Source organism: Beta vulgaris, chromosome 3 (assembly GCF_026745355.1).
Source record: "Beta vulgaris subsp. vulgaris cultivar EL10 chromosome 3, EL10.2, whole genome shotgun sequence".
Classification (NCBI taxonomy): Eukaryota; Viridiplantae; Streptophyta; class Magnoliopsida; order Caryophyllales; family Amaranthaceae; genus Beta; species Beta vulgaris.
In genome coordinates this window covers 16,935,618-16,956,294 of record NC_079204.1, presented here as the reverse complement: position 1 = coordinate 16,956,294, position 20,677 = coordinate 16,935,618, and the positions used below count along the sequence as shown (strand labels likewise).

The 20,677-nt window shown below is 34.5% G+C and overlaps 2 protein-coding genes and 1 non-coding gene across 3 annotated transcripts; 1 reads left to right on the top strand and 2 right to left on the bottom strand.

The window, feature by feature from the left end:
* Positions 1-225: 225 nt before the first annotated feature.
* Positions 226-11,404, top strand: LOC104889018 (calcium sensing receptor, chloroplastic). Its single transcript, XM_048641204.2, has 13 exons — positions 226-653; positions 1,077-1,970; positions 2,707-2,807; positions 2,902-3,016; positions 3,258-3,335; positions 3,485-3,577; positions 4,576-4,659; positions 5,581-5,679; positions 7,713-7,775; positions 7,926-7,956; positions 8,171-8,217; positions 9,247-9,305; positions 10,917-11,404. Exons 1-13 carry the CDS (start codon positions 609-611, stop codon positions 11,128-11,130), a joined length of 1,923 nt encoding a protein of 640 aa, XP_048497161.1. The 5' UTR covers positions 226-608; the 3' UTR covers positions 11,131-11,404.
* A 321-nt stretch (positions 11,405-11,725) lies between these two features.
* On the bottom strand, positions 11,726-11,797 carry TRNAQ-CUG (transfer RNA glutamine (anticodon CUG)). Its single transcript has one exon. It is a non-coding gene; the product is annotated as a tRNA-Gln (tRNA).
* A 5,720-nt stretch (positions 11,798-17,517) lies between these two features.
* Positions 17,518-18,342, bottom strand: LOC104889017 (hypothetical protein). Its single transcript, XM_010674147.3, has one exon. The coding sequence runs from the start codon at positions 18,218-18,220 to the stop codon at positions 17,696-17,698; it is 525 nt and encodes a 174-aa protein (XP_010672449.1). The 5' UTR covers positions 18,221-18,342; the 3' UTR covers positions 17,518-17,695.
* Positions 18,343-20,677: the final 2,335 nt, after the last annotated feature.

Genomic DNA, 20,677 nt, shown 5'->3' with positions numbered 1-20,677 from the left:
TAAATCGTCGGTAGGAAAACAAAGGAATGAGAAGAGAAGGAACCCCTAAATTGGTGCAAGATATCTCGAAATAGTGTTAGATTAGAGTGAGATAAAATAAGCTTATTAGAAGAATATAGACTTGAATATGTCTAATTTTATGTCAAAATTAGAGGATCTATTCTAAAGTTTGTGAGTTGGAAAAAAAACACATAAAACAAATAAAGGGGGAAAGATGCCAAATGAGACAATGACCAGCCATAATCCACAACTTACCATCACAAACGAGAGGCAACAAAGAGGGTCTCAAAATCTCAATAGATGAACCTACTGCTCGATACGCCACACGATTTCATACACAACAATTTCCCATTGGTCAGAAATTTAGTCATCATTTCTGGCTGAAAACTCTGCTTATTTTGCCATGTTTCAGAGAAGAAAGAAACTACTGATGCCATTAATTTATGGGTTTTGAGTAACCCATTTGCCATTTGGATTTGGGAGCAAGCAACTTCAGATTCTTAAATCTTTTTATGGGTCTTGTTATTATAGCATAATTTCTGAAATTCAGGGCATTTAAGAGTTGTGTTAATTTTTTTCCAGGAATTTTATAAGTCAAAGGGTGAATAATGTTGCCTGTTTGCTCAGCTTCCCGCTGTTCTTCTCACTCACAGGTAACAATTTCTACTTCAATTCATATTGTAAGTTATTTATTTGTAGCTTTTAGAATTTGGAGTAAGATGATCATATATTAGGTATTTAGGTTCTTTTTCTGTATATGCTGTTTATATTCATGGCTCACTTTTAAAAAATGCTGTTTGTAAAATGTACTTGATTAAAGTCTTAAACTTTTTATGCCTTTAAGTGAAATGCGTAGTGTACATAATAATCTGGTTTATAGGGTGTTTCATGGTATTTAATTTTCTTAATAGTGAATTCTGTATACATTTTCTGTTGATGCATCATAAGTTAAGAGTACCTCTAAAATTCAATGATAAGAAGCTTTTGCTTGCTTGGACTAGTTTTAGATAAAGAGTGAAATGCTGACAACAAAATCTGAAACTATGTCTTGTTTTTCAACCATATTGGTTGTGCAGATTTTGTTGAATGACGGATTGCGATACCTTACTCCTCGATCACAAAAGACGTTTGGTGTTCGATGCGTTTCAGGAGAAATAACACTTTCTAACTTGTCATCAGGTGGAGTTTGTCGAGGGGCATGCCTTGAGAAAGAAGCTGCAAATTCACTCAGTTATGATTTTCTTGGAGGGCATAAGACATTATTAAATAAATGGCACTACACTACTGGAGAGCTGAGTAATTCATTACTCAAAGGCCGACAACATTTAACTTATGTAGAGGATTCTGCTGCTATTGTGTCACAAGAAGATCAGCTAGGAGACAACTTGGTTAATAATGCTGATAGCTTGCTGGATACTCCTAGTAGAGGGTCAGTCTCTATTTTGGATCGTGTTGCAGACAGTGCTAGTGATGTGACCGACACTCTTGGCACCAGTGCTGCGCCTGCACCAGTGCCATCTTCTGGCAGTAGTTTTGAGGATCTTGTCTCCCAAACAAATGAATCACTTAGAGCTTCATTTGGTGATGGCGGAAATGCCTTTAATAGCTCCGTGGATAAGATTACTTCGACGACAACGGACATTATAAAAGATGCTAATGAAGCAATTGAAAATCTAACCACTAAAGTGTTCTCATCTTTTGATCAAGCTGGTGAACTTACTCGTTCCAAATTGAGTGACCTTCCAGGTGCCGTAACGCAGTCCAGCGGTAAAGCTGGTATTGTAGCTCTTGATTTACTAAGAAAGACTGTTCTTGTGGTGGAAGATATTTTACTTAAGGGGAGTAAATTTATCTATTACTCATATGAGACTTCTAAAGAGTATCTGCCACCAGAGATCCAGAATGCACTCAAATTATTTGAGGAGAAAGCTGGTGAAATTTTGAGGCCAGTGGGGATGGTTTTCTTACAGGTAATGTTGAGTCCTAAATTTTGCCATAATATTACCACTTTTTTCGGGAAGATCTGATTGTGAGACTTGATTTTGCCAATTTTTTGTGTAGATTACTTTAATTGACCAGTTGTTTTATTGTGAAGGATTCCAACACTGAAATATGCATGTTATAAAACTATTGATGTTGGACAAATAATATCCCCGTAACTGGGCAGAAAATGGAAGTTTGCAAAAATAATCATTATATAGGCCATGTATTTAAACTGTAGCTCTAATGTGCAATCCACTGTCATAATAGTAAATTAGTAATTTTGCGCTGACTATGATGGGGAGAAAAAATGGGATGTGGAAAAATCATGCACCACAACATGCCCAGCAGCCCATGTCACAAATACAAACCAACCACTCCGAGGTGATGCGCGCTCTCATCTTTACTTTGATGTGAGCACTACAAATACCACTTAGAAAAACCTACACCTATTAACCATGTAAAAGCTGCTTACTCTTCCAATTATAGACTAGTGAAATTTCACATTGCCAAAAACAAGAGGGAGAAAAGACAAGTAAAACCAAGCTTCAATCATCCATTTGCTTACCAACCGCTCTAACATTGACCGGGCATCTCAATGTGGCTCCATGGTTCTTTTTTGCTAAATATGTTGGACTAACTTGCATTAATGTTCTTGATTTTCATTATTAGTCAGCAAATCGCTAATAGTTTCTTCTCATTTTAAACTTTGGGTCTTTTGAGCAGGTTTACTCTGCCATTGAAGGAGTGGAGAGAAGTTTAGGCTTAGACCCCTTAGATCCTATTGTTCCATTCGTTCTTTTATTCGGCACTTCTTCTACGTTGTGGTATTGATGTTGTACTCCCAACTTTTATATTTGCTTGTGGTGTGGAATTCAATGCTTTTACAGAAAATTTATGCTGTTTATCAGATATGTGCAGGGCTGTATATTGGCTGGTCAACTACAGCGGCTATGCTGGAGACTTGTCTCCTGAATTGGCTTTTGAGCTCTTATCAGGGAAAGAAAGTGCTGTGCTTGTAGACACCAGGCCTGAGGCAGGATAATGAATTTCTCTAGCCTTTTTTTCTTTCTTTGTTTTTTAACAAAAGTGATCAATGCCATAAATGATGGTGCTGTTCACAAAAGCAATCTATAGTTGCTGTATTTGCTGATGTAACTAAGCTTTTCTACTTTTATTCACTTTGAAAACTTGGCCTGCAGGGGGGAATATTTCTTTAAATTGAGGTTTATGTTATAATGAGTGTATCTTTATTTATGTTGTTTATACCCTTGAAGGATCTGAGGCAACGAGATGGGATCCCCGATCTTAGACGAGCTGCTCGATTTCGATATGCAGATGTATCCTTGCCCAAGGTTCAACTACAATATCCTGTTGAGAATCTTTTATTTGAAATATATTTATTCATGCAATCAAAAGAGAGACATTGTGCACTGCGCTGTAGAATGAAAAGTTTCACTGGGGAGATGAGTTCTTCATTAATTCATTGAAATTGTGCTGTCAGGTTGATGGTTCTTTAAGGAAATTGATGAAGAACAGCAGGGACCTTGATGACTCTTTAATTGCCGCAGTGATTAGAGATTTAAAGAATGTACAAGTATGTTTGTAGCCTTGTATATTCTATTTATTATCATAGGATAATTATACAATGATACCATTATCATTTCTCTTCCACACATGAATATGTTCCTATGTTCAGTTTCAACCTTTTGAAGTCTGCATGATATCATTATTTGAACATCACATTTTTTTCTGTACTTAATTTTTCCAATATCTGAGAAGTCGTTTACAAACTCTGTTATGTTTCTAAGAATGAAAAACTTGTCTGACATAATGGTGTGAGGCTGTGAGCAATTAACTGTTGCTTATTTGGATCTTGTGTGATTTTCCAGGGAATGTGTTGGTGCCGTTGTGAATAATTCAATAGCTAATGATATCTTTTAACATATCTTAGTACAATAAGAGCATAAGAGTAATAAAAGGTTTAAATGGAATCACAAGATAAATGCATCGGTATTTTTCTTTTTCCTTTTTTTGAGAGGGGTGGTGAGAGGGGACACTTATTTCAATAGCTAATGATATCTTTTAACATATCTTAGTACAATAAGAGCATAAGAGTAATAAAAGGTTTAAATGGAATCACAGGATAAATGCATCGGTATTTTTCTTTTTCCTTTTTTTGAGAGGGGTGGTGAGAGGAGACACTTATTTACAATTATTAGTCTTTTTGGCCAAATGTCATTCTTTTCCTGTTTGTAAACAGTGTTTGTTTATCCTTGGCTCTAAAAAGACAACCTTTCCTTTTGTTCCTCTGAGTTGTCAAAATTGTTCACTTCTTTACATGATTATATTGGAGTGTGGACCAAAAACCTTGAAAAATGTTTCCTTTGGCTGTTTTAGTTGTTAATCTGTTATCTTAATGAAACAATAACTGAACCAGCTGGATACATTTTTTGTTAACACAGGAGATTATTAATTTTTCTTTTACAAAAAATATGATGGCTCCTCCATTATATATTCATTCATATAACACTCTTAGTGGCATCTCTTCATGACTATAGTGGTGTCTCATGTCAAATCTTGTGCCACCTATAGGACAGATCCAAGATCATAGTTATGGATGCTGATGGAAGTCATGCAAAAGGCATTGCAAGATCGTTGAGGAAGCTTGGGGTTAAGGTAAGGTATCTGTTTCTTCAGTTGAGGCTGTGGTGATTGTTCTGCAATTAAAGCTCAACTTATAAAAACTTCAAATCATATGACATTTGAGTAAATTGCAATGATAGACTTGGTTTAAGTAGTAGACTTGTAATGGTCAAAACATCACTTATTCCATGCCGACTAGGAATTTTCTAGTGCGTTAAGAGCTGAACTTAGATGTACTCAAGTCATTCCTGTTATTTAGTTCTGTTTAAAGCTGTCAATAGGGCTTGACATTTTGCACCATCAGACTAGTTTTCTCCTTTTTGCCTTGGATTTTTGGATAGTCTGACTTTTCTGACTTGATATATCCTTGAGTATTACGAAATTTAGAGCTTGAGTACCATCCCCTCCCCCCCCCCCTGCGTATCTTTTGGCTATTATGTATGAGATTTATGGTTAATGACCTCATACCTAATACAGTCACCACTTCAGCAATCAGTCAAAATAAATTGATAATTCCAACACCCCAATAGGAGTCTTGCTCCTCAATCTCAAGAACTTATTTTCAATCTTTAACCATATCCAGAGACCATACTTAACATTGCATCAAATCGTTCTATATGAACAGCAGACCATATAAGTTGATCCTTTAAATCCTTAAGTCTCTGCCCTTAAGCTGCTGAATTGTTTTGTATCTGTATTCAAAAGGAAGTTCCCTGAAAGGTACCCTCATACTCAAAAGTAATTGCTTTTAAATGCATCGCATTGACATGGATGAAAGTTTCTCTCTCTTTCTGGTTTCTTTTTTTTTTTGCACCTGCTTGTTTCCAGTTTTTTTTTTTTTTTTCTTGCACCTGCTTGTTTCCAGTATTTTTTTTGTGTAGAGTATCTCCTTAACTTGTGAAGTCAATTTTCATTTCACTTAATTTTTTTTTTTAATCTTGGTCTATGTGACAGAGACCATATGTCCTCCAGGGTGGTTTCAAGTCCTGGGTCAAACATGGCCTTCGTGCAAAGGAGCTGAAACCAGAGACAGCAATTTCTATACTCAATGAGGTAGCCATTGTGGACCCATTTTGTAAAAAAGTGACAGACTTTCATCTTTTTTTTTGGAAAGTGCTTTTTATCTCTTCAATTTTTGACAAGTTACAAAATTGTGTCTGTTCGTATAGTTCTCTGAATTACTAGAAGTTTAGAACCTGACTAGACTACCTTTTCACCTTATTACAAATTTGCGAAGGGTAATTATTAGCTTTCTTCAGGAAGCCTCTATACCAACATTTTTGTAGTGTCTTAACTTCATTCAAAATTAGAATTTCTACATTCCCGAGGGCCAAGCGTTGAGGGCGAAGGGGGGAGACTCGGCGGAGGGCCGATTGTATTAATTGGTTTGACTAGTTAATTGTATTAGCTGTTTATATAAAAGGTGTTTGGTAAGGACGTGACGGCTGATTGTATTAGTTGGGTTGACTAGCTGTATGTATTAGTTGGTTTGACTAGCTGATTGTATTAGTTGGTTCGACTAGCTGATTGTATTAGCTGTTTGTATATAGGTGTTTGGTAATTAACTTGATAGCTGATTGCTACTTAATTGTGTAAGATGACCAATAAAGACATGGGCATAATCTGCTATTGTACTTTATTATCTATAAATGTAATTTTCAAGAACTTTAGACTTAAATGTAATTCACCCCACTCATTCCCAAACTTCTAATATCAATAAGCTGCTTTCCCGAGCTTTTTCAAACAGACCCTTTTGGGCACAATCAACTATATGTCTATATCAAACACTCAAATTAGAGAATTGCCTAGTAGAATCCTCTAATATGAGTTCAAACCTCTAATTTTACCCCAAACCTCTCTTTACCAAACCGGGCCTTTATTTTTTTGTGGCTCTTAATCAAGCACTGAGAAAGATGGCAGTTTCTCTGGTGAAGTAAAGCTGTTTCACCTAAGTGTCTGTCTTACGTGTGAGGATGCATAGGATAGGTTGAAAGAGGAAATGGAGGTTTCTCTAGAATCTTAATTTGGGCTTTTTAAGGTGGACAATTCTGGTCTGGAACTGGTAAAGTACATAAGATCTTGAGAGTAAAGCATTTGTTGCTATTGTGTGCGTGCGTGTGCGTGCGTGTGTGTGTGTGTGCGCGTGTGCGCGCGCGCGCGCAAGGCGGTATGATTGCTCATCATTTGATCGTCCTATCGAGAAAAGTAATTTAATGCCTCTATACAATCAATGGTGATTTATGTCTAGGAGAGAGCAGGATTGGTCCGTGCTCTAGATATTATCACAATATAAGATTCCATGTCCATCATGAAACCTTACAGTGAAATCATAGCCCTCTTTATATTATCTCTCTCTCTCCCAGTTTCTTTGGGTTTACGAGCCCAAAAGATATAGCAGTATAATATGGGACAGTCAACATTCTCCTTAACATGGAATACTTACATTATTTTGAGGACTTCTGGTCCCCATATTGGTATAATGTGTGTGATATTCTTATTACTAAATGTTTTACTTAATAATAATAAAATAGAGCTGTATCTTTCTTAGTTGCAATCGCAGTAATATGCAGAATTCTGGCACTAATTGACCCATCAAATGTGAGGACTAAATTTGATCTGTAAGTCCAGCTGAGTAGATTGATTTTAGTGGCACATGAGTAGTTGTCAGGAAAAAGTACCTGAAGACCAAATTCGGTCAAGTGATGTATAAATGCATGTTAATTTGTGAGGCTCTACATCTGAGCTGCACAGAGTCTCAATTGCAGTTCTTGAGACAATGATTAGTCATCTCCCAGTTTGTGTTTACTCTAGGTTATGGTGGACAGATGCTTTAATAACATTTTTGGTTTTTATGGTTTTGTTTCTTAGTAAGCTTTGTGGTTTTAAAATCTTTTTTGGGGGTGTTGGGGGGGGGGGGGGGTGTGTGTGTGGGGTTGTGGGTTTTGGTGATGTAAGACTCTTGCTAATTTTTTTTTTCCATACTAGAAGTTATAATGGGAAAACGTGGGAACCTTTGTGTTTATGCGGCCTCTTAATACACTAATGTTTTATGATATATGGCAATATAAATTAAAAATTATTTTCAGGAAGCTGAGGCGATCCTTGAAGAGTTGAGTCCCACTCCTGTGCAAGTCTTGGGCGTTGCTGTGGTAAGATAATCAGCAGTTGTTCTTAAAGATGAGTATACAACTATACATCTTTTGTAGTTGATTGAAGAAATTATATTGATCTTGTTTTGGAGTAGTTTTTGCTCATTGTAAATGTATGCCCATGAAATTGATAATTTTCGTTTAATGCAGGGTTCTGTTGCTGCAGTATACGCGTTATTAGGTTCGTCTCTTTATCTTCCTTTAGGTTAACATATGGAACGTGTCAACTTAACTTACATTTTCCTATTGCTTCTTTTAAGTTCAAAATTTTATTAGCTTCATTTTATTTTTGTGTTTCCTAATATCGTGGCCAATTGCTGTTTCCTTCTGCATATGCAAATGTTGCAATTTGTTGTTAGTTTGTTGTTAATGTACTAAGCATCATGTGGTTTCAGACTGGGAGAGAACTCTACAATTCATTGGGATTATTGGCCTTGGTCAGGTACATTCTCTCGTCTTAAATAAAAGTTGTTATAATTTTGTTATTTTCTAAAACAATGAAAATGATAGAAGTATTTGATAAATATTCCCATGTATCCACATTGAAGCTAAATTAGCATCATGGAGCTTGAGATTTATATATGCTTCTTTTTGCTGATAAAGCACTAGTTAAGGGAATAATATCTTTATACATTTTGAGAAGTCCATGTGAAGTGGATGTCCAGCCCCTAGTTAAGAAATTGCGAAGCAAGACCTATGAGGCTACGAGTACGTATGAGCTAGTTTCACCAAGATAAATGATGACTTGTACTGTTTGGTTACTTGGTATTAGTTGAATCTTGACAATACTGAGTGTTAATAGCAATTTTTTTCTCCCTTAACATAGTTCTTAAATCTTGCCCGCAAGTGATACATCAGATTAACTAAAATCCACCAACTAGCTTATTTTCATTTTTCTTCTCTTTTCCTGTTGATAGTACTCAAATTCCCCCCTTCACCTAGCTAGATGACCAGCTACTAGCTTTGATTTATGGATCAGAGGTCAGCTGCTGCAGGTTCCATCTGATATCTGCTGTCCTCATTGCTGATTCAACTATGTTGGATGACTATTTTAAAATGGCTATCTCCTCCAAATAAGTGGTCTTTCTTTAAGTGATATGACATTCACATGGAATAATTTGGTGCTAAACTATCCAAGATCTCTTAAGAGAATGTTTTAGCTACTGTAGTAGTTTTTCAAGATTGAAACTGGACAAGCAAGCAAAATGAAGAATATTATCACTCAAGATTATACTCCCCTCCATCAGGACCATCAATATACTTAAAGCAGGAACCTAGTTTATGGTTTAATGTAATGGTTCATTTTTGCTACTTCTGCTTTTCCCCGGATAAATTACAACAATACTGTTATTATTATTGTTGTTAGCGATGATGTGATGAATTTTCACTAATGACTGTTTAAATGTTACCTCTTGTTCACTTGGTTTATGTAACTATTGTAATTCTCCTTTTTATTTTGTCAACATACCAGACCATATATCGGCGAGTGGCTTCTTATGAGGATTCTCGAGATTTCAATAACGATGTCAGGTAATGTCTTCTACACTTTGCATTAGTCAAGGTGAATCTTTGATTTATTGGTCAATAGAGTGATTCTATTCTTTTTCCTGGTATACTTTGTTTGTTGTTTTCTTGGGGTAATTAATTCAAATCTCTTAGTAGTCTACTTTAATATTTGGTGTGCTCTGAGCACTGGTGATTAGTAATGGTTTGTTGCTTACTGCTGTAGGAGTTCTCTTTGGAGCCAAAATAGAAAAGATGATATCCAACGCTGTTGGTAAACTTTGGTTTTTGGTACTTGTTAGACTAGGAGCGGTCCAACTTAGAATCCCATATGTATCTTGATTCCAGGTCTTGCCAGCCAAAACTATGATCTATTTTTGAAATAGACATCTTCTTCATAGAATTATCTCAGCTCACCTTCATTAGGCAAGGCCTTATAGAAAGGCCAAAATATGAGAAAATGAGATGAATTATTTTACAATCTACATTTCTTATTTAGACTGAAGTAGCACATGGTCCTTGCATAGTAGATTGAAGTTGCAAGGTCAAGGTTGCGTATGTGTGACTTATTGACCTCCTTTACCTTCCTTTTGATGCATCAGGGTTATGTCCATGTTGATGCTGTTTGTCAAGGGATACGATTGAGCATTCACCTACACAATATAAAAATGGTGTGTAATGAATTGACATAACTTGGACTGATTAAGGACAAGGTTTAACAAAGAAAATCAGATTTAGATTGATAATTTTCCAGAAAGTAGATAATAAAAAGATAAATACAAGAACTCTTAAAGATTGCTAGACTTCCTAATGCCTGCCCTTTCTGGTTCCTGTTACTGTTAATATAGTTCCTACTCAGATATATCCACACTTCATAGTTCCCTCCATCTCTCCCCTCTCAGGAGTTTCGTGTAGTTTTCACCTTAGAAATCATTTTTGTGAAAAAATCCAAGGCGGGAACTGTCGTACCGCTCAGACTAACTTTGCTGAACAGAACAGGAAACCATTTATTTTGTTATGATGTACTCTTGCCTTCATTTTTCAAAAATTACATCGAAGACCATATAAAGCCACTCAATTGCGCTGATAAAATGATACTTTCTCTGATTGCAATTGATATGGAGGGTAAAATGGCCATATAAAGCAAAGTTCTTCCATTTGTCGTAGTTTTACATGCACGCAATGCGTGCGATAACGTGTGATAACAAATGAAGTATAAAATAAAATTAATTGGGTAGAAAAACTATTTTTACATTTTATTTTCTCAAAGAACTGATATTTTAAATGTGCTATTTTCCTCCCTTTTTTTCATTCAAATGAAACAGTGAGTTATCTTCTATTTTTTTTCTTCTTTTTTTTCTTTTTCTATTTTTGGTGTCCCCCATGTGTTGCCTTATATGATAGAGATAGGACGAGTTGTAGGCTGCAAATTCAGAGGCAAATAGAAAATTTCGCCTGATGTTGCATCATGTGAATTGGGGAATGTAGAATGTGGGATCATTTATTGTCTATGGTGCAACGAAATAAATGTATTTGAACTGCCACAGTTAAGGCCTGGTTTTTTTATAGATGATTGCTAGGAGCTCATTTTTGTTTGTGTTTTCGTCGTTGTTTTCTAACAATGATGCTTCTGTGAAGTTTGTTGCTTTCTCCGGTAAAACTTGGAGCACAGGCTGTCTCATGGGCTGCGGGAAAAGTAGAAACCAACGGCAATGGACTTCCTATCTCACCATCATCATCAGATGTCCAAAGCCGAGTGTTGCAAGCTGCAGCAAAGCACGAATCCCAGCCATTCGATGCTGAAGAATCACAGACTCCAATCGATGAGAACGTGGGTCGATCAGAGGCGTAAATGGCAACTTCCGTTGCACGATCGTATCCTGTACAAACAAGGCTTGGATTATTATGCGTGATCTTTGGCGTTTTTGTTGATGGTACTCGAGTTTCTGACTGGAGCTCTTCCATATTATTTTGTGTGGATGATATATTTGCGAGTTTATTCACTTGGCCCGCTAGTCTAGTCACTCACTCCTGTAGATATTCCTTGGTGATGAGAATCAAGATGGCTTCTTTTGCTTTGTTTGATGGTATGACTTTGAGACATATAAGCTTACTACAGTTTGCAAGTCTTCATCTTCATGCACTTAAAATTATTGCTACCAGCCATAAGTAAACGTCATCACATCAGATTTTTTCACTATCATAAAAAGAAAAGTACTTTTTTTTTGATTTTATCCTATAGTCTTATGCTGCTCTTATCTGTAAAATTTGAAACTGGAAAAAAGGAAATGAGTTGTTGAAAGAAATAATCGCAGATAATGACATGAGAATATGAGATGGAGAAAAAGATTCTAAAGGCGACAAGTTATTGTAGGTATATGAAGTAATACATTTGTCTTGGTCAGGTTTTAACTTTGAAGGGGTGACGGGGGAAAATGGGAAAAAAAAGGTCCCACCGAGACTTGAACTCGGGTTACTGGATTCAGAGTCCAATGTCCTAACCACTAGACCATGGGACCATTTGTTAATTTATAATTAATCCGTCTTACTAAAACATAAATTATTTTACCGCCCCATCCGCTATATTACCCTTTGAAGTCTAAATCCCTCATCTGGTTCCTTAGAACAAGGCCAATGGTGATGGATTTGATCACCAAATTTCCTACTTACTCATGTTTTGTTCATTTTATGAACAAATGTATCACCTCCACTCCACTCATGAACAAAAAAAACCATCAAACTCCACTTTATTTCTACCACTTACCACTACCCTACTTCAACTTTCTCTCTCCTATTTCTCTTTCCTACTTCAATTAATGATATAATTTACATATTAAAAATAAAAATGAATAATCTTATGATTACTTAAAATTATAATAATTAATTACAAAAAATTATTATTATCGAGTAAGGGTAAAATTATCAATTTAATTACTTTATAATAAAAAAGTTATGAATATTGAACTGTATTTTTTTTAGAGAGAGAAAGATTGAAAAAGTGTTTTTTTTTGTTATGAAATATATCAATATGGGTATCATTTTATAGAGGGGAAAAAATATGAATTTTGTTTTTTTTTTTGAAATAGGGATTTTCTAGGAAATTCCGTGGAAATTTCCACGAAATTTCCCAAAAATACACAGCAGCAGCCACGTGGCAGCGTGCCACTGGCTGGCTGTGTGTCATTCTTCCCCCTTTTCTTCAATGGATGGTGATGAATTTGTTCACATGATGAACAATGACATATTTTGTCATTTGGTAAACACTTTTATATCACCATTGGGATCCAAATTTTTTTTGTTCAATCCAAAATTTCATGTTTTGGTGATCAAATCCATCACCATTGGCATTGCTCTTATAGCTGCTACCTATTAGTATCAAAGCGAAAGGCAAACATTGGGGGTAGAAATATGTGGAATCTTTTTATTACCGTACATAATTTATTTTTTCCGAATTTGCTTTTTTTTTTAAAAGCTGCATATATGACATATACTATTTTTTATGCATAATTTAAGACAATTTTTAAAAGTTTTGATGAAAAGAAGGGTATTTTTTTTTTCACAAAAACCATAAGAAATGAAATTTGTGAAAGACCACCTTATATATATATATTTTTCGAAAATAAACCTTGTAAAATTTTATTTTTCGCGAGAACATACCTTGTGCCATATTCCGATGAGTGGCCCAAGGTTCGGCACTGATAATGTCATGGACTTTGTTGGGTTTAAAAAGTCATGTGCCTTGTACATGACACGGTGAATGGCAAAACCTTGGGTCAATGATTAGAATTTGCCGAAAGCTTGGGTCAATGATCGAAATTCGTCATAAAGTTTATTTTCACAAAAAAAAATTGTTTAAGGTTTGTTTTTGCAAAAAAATTTATATAAAAGTGATTTATCACAAATTTTAGTTTATAAAGTGGTTTCTCAAAAACAAAAAACCATAAAATAACGATATGAAAATAAGGTTGAGAAATAATGATTACCACACGCCTATCTTATTCCTAGCAGAAATAATAAATCAGAAATTAGTCTCCTTATCCAACTAGGATTCCAAAACAAACTCATATTGAGAAGTAACACTGAAGACTTCTAAAATATTTCCTAGAATGAGAGTGATGGATAGCTTCCCTCCGATTTCAGGATATCCTGAGATCGATTCTTATCACTTGTCCTTCTGACTTTGTAAATACAAAAAAAAATACTTCCTCAAATGCTTAAAACAAGAAATACATATTGTTTTAGAGTAAAAGCTTGTAAGCAAGCCCGACCCTTAGCATGTTCAAAATGGAACTCAGTTAAGGGCCTCACTTTTAAAGAGCCCCTAATTTTTAAAAAAAGAAAATATATATACTTTAGAACAATTAGGTCACGTTATACAGTAATACTTTAGTATTTTCTCTCTCTTACTCCTTACTTTTTCTGATTTTCTCCCTAAAACATCTCAACTTCCTATCTTTCTCTTTCCGTCCTTTACCTTTTATATCTCTGACTCTCTCAACTTTCTCTTTTTTCACTCCATCCTTATGTTCTACTTCCTCCGTTTCTAAATAAGTGCAACAGAGAGAAGTGACACACAAACCAATTGACCTATAGAGAGAAAGTCGGGGATCACAATTAGACAACTTAATTATATAAAAACCTAAACTAATTACTCAACATCTTTATATCTCACGACCACCGACACCACCACCAACCATCGACACCACCACTTGGAGACCTCTTTTCCCTTACCCTGTTCACCGGAAAAAACCCCTCCCCAACCCTGCCCACCTGAAACCACCCTATTTCCTCTCCTCCACCCCCGTCACTAACACCCTCCCTCTTTAGCCCAACTACCAAAGTTAACAAAATCCTGAAGAGCCCATAAAAATCACTCTACTTTTATCTTCTCGTTCCTCTCCTCCATCTCAAATTCTTAATTATACTACTCCTGAAAAACCCATACAAAACCCACAAAGTCAACAAGATTCTCATAAAAACCCATATTTTTTTCTTTCCAAAATTGAATGGTAATTCACCGTTATCGCCTCCCATCATTGAATGGTAATCAATTTTCTTTCTTTTACCTCTAAGGGGGCATTTGGTTGGAGGGTTTCAAGAAAGGGAAAGGGAATTGAGTTCCCTGTTTTCCTTTGTGAGTGTTTAGTTAGTGTTTTTTTCAAACACTTTGCCCTTTTTTCTTATTAGGATTACCCTCCTTTCCCTTAAATTGATTATCCACCACCTCCAAGGTTTGTGATTACCCTATATCCCTATACCATACAACTATTATTATTATTATTTTTATTTTTATTTTTTATTATTTATTTATTATTATTAATAATATTATTATTATTATTATTATTTATACTATTATTATCATTATTATTTATTATTATACATTATTAATATTTATATCTATTATTGTTATTAATTATTATTATCCTTATTATCATTTATTATTATATTATTATTATTATAATAATATTATTATTTATGATTATTATAATATTATTATAATTTATGATTATTATCTATTATTTATTATTATTGCTATTATTACTATTATATAATAATAATAATTTTCCATTCTATTTGATGTGCCTAACCAAAAAATACTTTTAATTACAGGAAAACTACCCTTTCCATTCTCCTTGTAACCCTTTCTCATACTCTTTCCTTTTCTCTTAACGAACCAAACGCCCCTTAATTTTCCTTAGCAACGCCGTTTATTGGGTTTGGAGGCAGAGTCGGGTTGTAAAGAAGAGAAACAAATGTTTTTTTGCTATCATTTGAATGAGGAGAAGAGAAGGAGAGGAAGAGATAGTAGGAAAATTTTGGAGAAGAAGAAGATGGTGGTAGTAAGAAAAATCTAGAGAAGAAATTGAACATGTTGCTAACTGGAGATGACAGATCTGGAGATGTCAGCCGGTATGGGTGACGTTTCGTGTCGGGCTGGTGGTGTCGGATTGGTGGTGTCGGGTTGGTTGTGCTGGTGGTGGTGTCGGGTCGGTGTTGGTGGTGTGGGGTTGGTGGGTTGAGTTTAAAAGAGAGGGGGTTGGGTGGAATGAATTGAGTAGAGAGACTAAGAAGGGTGGGTTGAGTTGAGGAGAGAGGTGACTAAGATGAGAGAGGGGGGTTGGGTTGGTTGATTAATTAATGTTGTTTAGGTCGTTAAATGATAATTTAATTAAGTTTTTGGGGAATCAAGTAATGACAATCCTGTAAATAAAAAGAAAATTTTTTTCATTTGAGTTATGTTACACTTGTTATGACATTTCCTAAAATGAAAATTGTTTACACTTATTTTGAAACGGAGGAAGCACTATTTGTAATGTCTCAAGTATTTCAATTTTTTAAATATTTGAAACAAAAATGCATTAGGAATTAAAGCTCAAAGGATTTCAGTTTCTGGGAAGATTTTTGGTCTCGTCCAAAGTTGAAAGTTTAGTTCATCCGACGATCAAAAAAAATCCATGTTGGTGATTTGAGTATAACTCCAAGAAGATACATTCCAGCTAGTTATTTTTAAGTTAATCGAAAAATTTGAATCAATTTTGCAAGATTATTTTTGCCTTTTATTTTCATATTAATAGATACGAAATCGACTAGTTTGAAAGAGGAGCCTATTTTTTAACATCACGGTCATCACCACAGGACCTTTACATCGTTGGAGCAGAGGCTGCTTATAAGCAGTGGCGGAGCCACTAAGTCACAAGGGGTAGCAAATGCCACCCCTGTTTTCTTAAAAAAAATTGAGTTTTGTTTAAAAACACAGATAGAGCAAGAGAAAAGAAAAATAAATTTTGTTGTTTCTTCAATTTTCCAAAGTAATAAAATTTTCTTCTTTCCTTCTTCTAGAATTCATTTCATTGTTTTCTTCGCCAAAATTATAATTGTGAATTTAAGGATTTGTGAATGGTAATAATTAGTGAGATCTAAACTTTGGGTTTTTTTTATATTTTTGTGGACTAATAGACAAATTGTAATGTTGTGAATTGTGAAAGTAAATGTGTAAGATTGATTCTTTTGACAAATTGCTATAGCATATCTGGTCACCATAGTTGAAGTAATGAAAGTGGAGAAGATGGTGTACAGTCAACGCTACAATAAAAGGCGGTGAGAGGTGGGAGTTAACGCCAAAGGAAGGAACTAAAAAGAAAGACTTGTGTGGAGTAATTAAACTAAATGATAAGACTTTTGGGAAGAAAATTAAATTAAGCTGCTGAAAGTGGGGTGGTTATTAATCGAAGGAAATTTTGTGGAACTAAAAAAAACTAAGTTTAGATATCATTTTATATAATGTAAACTCCTCAATCTTAGAGTGTTGTATATTGACAATATATATAGGTTACATAAGTGTCGGTCCTATGTTAGGAAATATGATAATATAAGAATAATATAAACCTAATTGTATACAAAAATATATCACTAAATATGTGGATATACTCTCTCTATTAGTTAGTTTTCTAATGTTGGATTATAATGACAGTAACAAAATTCTAGTTGAAATTTACTAAAGAATTATTTATATATATGTTATGTGTATAATCAGTATATTTTAGATTTATGATGAGATTACAAGAGAACTATTTTAGAATTAACACAAAATGAAGGTGAATATAATTTTCATCAAAATTTTCTTCAACCTCAATTGAACCAACAAACTTTTTTCTCCGTCATGTAATATTCTCCCTCAAAATCAAGGAGGTGAATTAAAATTTGGAAAACATGAACCCCTACTTTAAAGTAGTGTTTGAATTTTATAACTTTCCAAATGCAATATATAATTTATGAAGATTTTTTTTCTTATGTTTGATACATAGTTATCGATATTACGGTACCCCTCACTTCAAATCCTGGATCCGCCCCTGCTTATAAGCGAGTTTCATCAAGAGTACGAGGGAACTTAGAATTTCACTCCGAGTTGGACTTTACTAAAAAGACTCAATACTACTAAAAGAAGGGTCAATTGTTCTGATTAAATTAGGACTCTACTTAAAAAAACCTAACAAGATGACATATTGATCATCACTTAAGTATTTGCTCATGTTTCTACATAGCAAAATGACATCAGACGCTAAACGTGAAATATATTAAACATAAGAATTTACGTTTTTGTTGTGAACTTGCAATTAGGAGGAAAATCTTTTAAATCTATCAAATCCCACCCAATTCCATCTGATTTATGATCATCTATTTCTTTGGGAGTTGGGACATGAATGATTCAACTTTTGTAGTGAACAGAGAAGTTGCTCAATTGTTTAACAGAATAAGCGAATTTCATTACATTAATAATCCAAATCAGGATTAACAAAAGAATAATAAATAATTTCATACATACTACAATATATAATATGAGAAATTAACAACCAAACAAAAAATTAAACACAAATCAATACCATAAATCCCAAATGATCAAACTTTAGAACCCAAATTTAGACCTGGAAAGGCCATGGCCAGTTCTTCAAATCTTCCTCTTTCCCACTCCCATTAACACCATTAGTTCCATTACCAAAAGCATTATATCTCAACACAAATGCCAAACTCATAACAACCCATTCCAAACAAAACATCAAAATACAAAGTCCACCAGCCAATTTCAATATAACAGCACCATCCTCTTCTCTTACATATGATTTCATTGCCTCTAAGAAATTGCTTGTTGTAGTGTAGATCAACACCGCCACCGATCCTTGGAAGATTGCTGTTAGAACTGTTGCCACCATGTGGAAGGCGTACCACTTGTGTGACCCATTGGACGAGGAGGCGGCACATCCGGAGACGGCGCCGCCAATTGTGATAATGTGGAGGAGGATGAAGAGGAGGCCGACGATTGAGGGGAAGAGGCGGAGTGAAAGTGTTAGGAAAATGCAGCTAGAGGCTGCTCCTAAGAGGATGTAGTTGCATATGAGGAATATTTTGTGAGTGTGGTTTTGGGATTCAGTGATTTGGAGACCCATTTTGATTAATTTTTCTGGGTTGTCAACAATTTTTACTGATTTTGATTGACAATTGAGAATTTTTGCAGTGAATTTGAAAGAGAATGAGAGAGATTAGAGGAAGAAGATGATGATTTGGGTTTTAAGTTTGTGATGGAGAGATATATAGGTAGGGAGTGGCAACGGTCTTATTTTAAGATTGATTGTGGAGGGAATATGACCGTTGTTAAGGGACACATTTGAAGTTAACGGCTACTCCCACTATTTGTGCGAGTCTATGGTTGCTTTGAGGAATTGTGGGAGTGTTTTTTTTTTCTTTTAATAATTTTCCTAGCAAATGCTGGGAATAAGAGTATATTATATCGAGATCGAGTCCACTAACGAGCGTCCCGGGACGTTAGATGAGAATTATCTTTTTGCATTTAGCTACCTAATAAATTATTTCTAACGCGTGTCATGTGGCGTTAGATAAAAACTATAATTTTGTATATAGGTACCAAATTAAATAGTAATATAATATCTACCTCCTTACAAAATAAAAAATCCACACTTTGTTATGTTTTGGGCTATGAGATCATAAAAATTAAGTTGTATGAGTGATTGTTCCTTTAATCAATGTACTATCTTATATGCTCACAACAATTTCTGCGAAACTGTATTCAATTTTATAAGAATCATGATATTGACCTCACAGAAATGCTGAATTGTTGATACAAGCAAAGCGAATTTCAAAGTTCCAACTATATTATTTGCTCCGTTTTTCATGAATATGAAAACTTTCAAATTACATTTTCAAAGCTTAAATTTTAGTGTCAACCAATGTATTTGAAAAAAGAGATAAAGAGTGTAACACCATATTATAATATCATCTCATTTGGTAAATGTCATTATTTTAAGAGTATACTGGTGCAACAACGCTTGTAGTTGTACTCTAGGCTCTAGTACAAATGTAAATAAGGGATGGTCAAAACTTTGTTGTTAGAAGGCGAGACTAGCTCATTATGTATAGTACAACTTAATTAGGTCCCCCTCCCCCTCGCTTAACTCTAACAAGATAAGACTCAACAACTACAAAATAGCGTTGACAATAATACAATATGCAACCATCAAGAACATCAACGAAATAAATTAAACTAGCAGCCCATCATCTTACAAGAGGGTATTGCAAATTCTACCAATGTTATAAACTCAATAATGGCATTGAGAAAAAGAAGGAAATACTTTGATACTTACCAAGTAGGCAAGTAGATATGTGAAGAATATGAATCACAATTTATGCAATCAAATACCTTTTTTTATATTATGAAACTTATTTTTTTATATTCTCCAGTTAAAGGTATTTTATCTTAATAAGGTAATTTATTTTGGGTTTAGCAATTAGGATTAATAAAAGTAAGGTATATTAGTGTTATCTAACGTTCGGAAAGCTCGTTAGCATAATTTCCCTTCCTCTAGTTGATGATTAAAATCTTGTTTTTCTCTCTTTATTTGTTCACCAATATTTACTACTAAAAATATGACATGATCTAGCTTTATAATTTATATTTTTTTTTTTGAATTTTTTCCTTGAATAATGCAAAAGTGGGTTTTAATTCCAGAAATATGCCAAAAAAACATAAAAATTCCTGCGTACCGTCCACGTAGGACGACACGCGAGAATATTTTTTTCTACTTAAGTAAAACCGCTACTAAGAATAGCGGTTTACCCTTATAAGCCGCTACTCAAAGTAGCGATTATTGTAAAATAAACCACTATTTGAAGTAGCGGTTAATTAATTGACCGCGACTTTGTAACACCCCGATAATTCTCTTTTCTAGAAAATACTTTTATAATAACCTTAGAGAATTACCCAGGCATTATCGCTCGTGTGATAACGTTTCGGCTTACTCAGAATGTTGCAGCGGAAAACTTATTAAAATCAACTTTATTAAAACTCATGAAATCAATAACAATGTCAGAAACTAAACACACCAACTTAAAACTATTGTCTGAAAACATAGCTCCTATGAAAACAACTTAAATGAATCTAATAATACAAGAGTCTCTCCATTCCAGATTCCCCAATGAGATGCATCTTCGAACCTGTAATGTCAATGCCGTCTCAACTCTGCTCCCCGAAGGATCACCACAGGATCAATAGGCAAAGCCATGATCACAAACACAACAAGCACGTAATCAGCAAAGCTGAGTACTACATATCAGACATACATAATCCTAAACATGATACTACAAAAATATAACTTGCAGGAATAAACAATAATAAAACATATAATAATCTGCAGACATCTCTTACTGAACTAGACTCTAACTTTATTTATTTCTTTAAATGGAATAGTTATTGGACGAGTTGTCTATACTATAAAATAGGAAATATGGGAGCTACCACATATTCTAAAATGACCTGCGATATAGAGGAACCTTTAAACTAATGAGGATCCACGGTTCTTATAAGATAATAATAATACTCAAGAATCCAT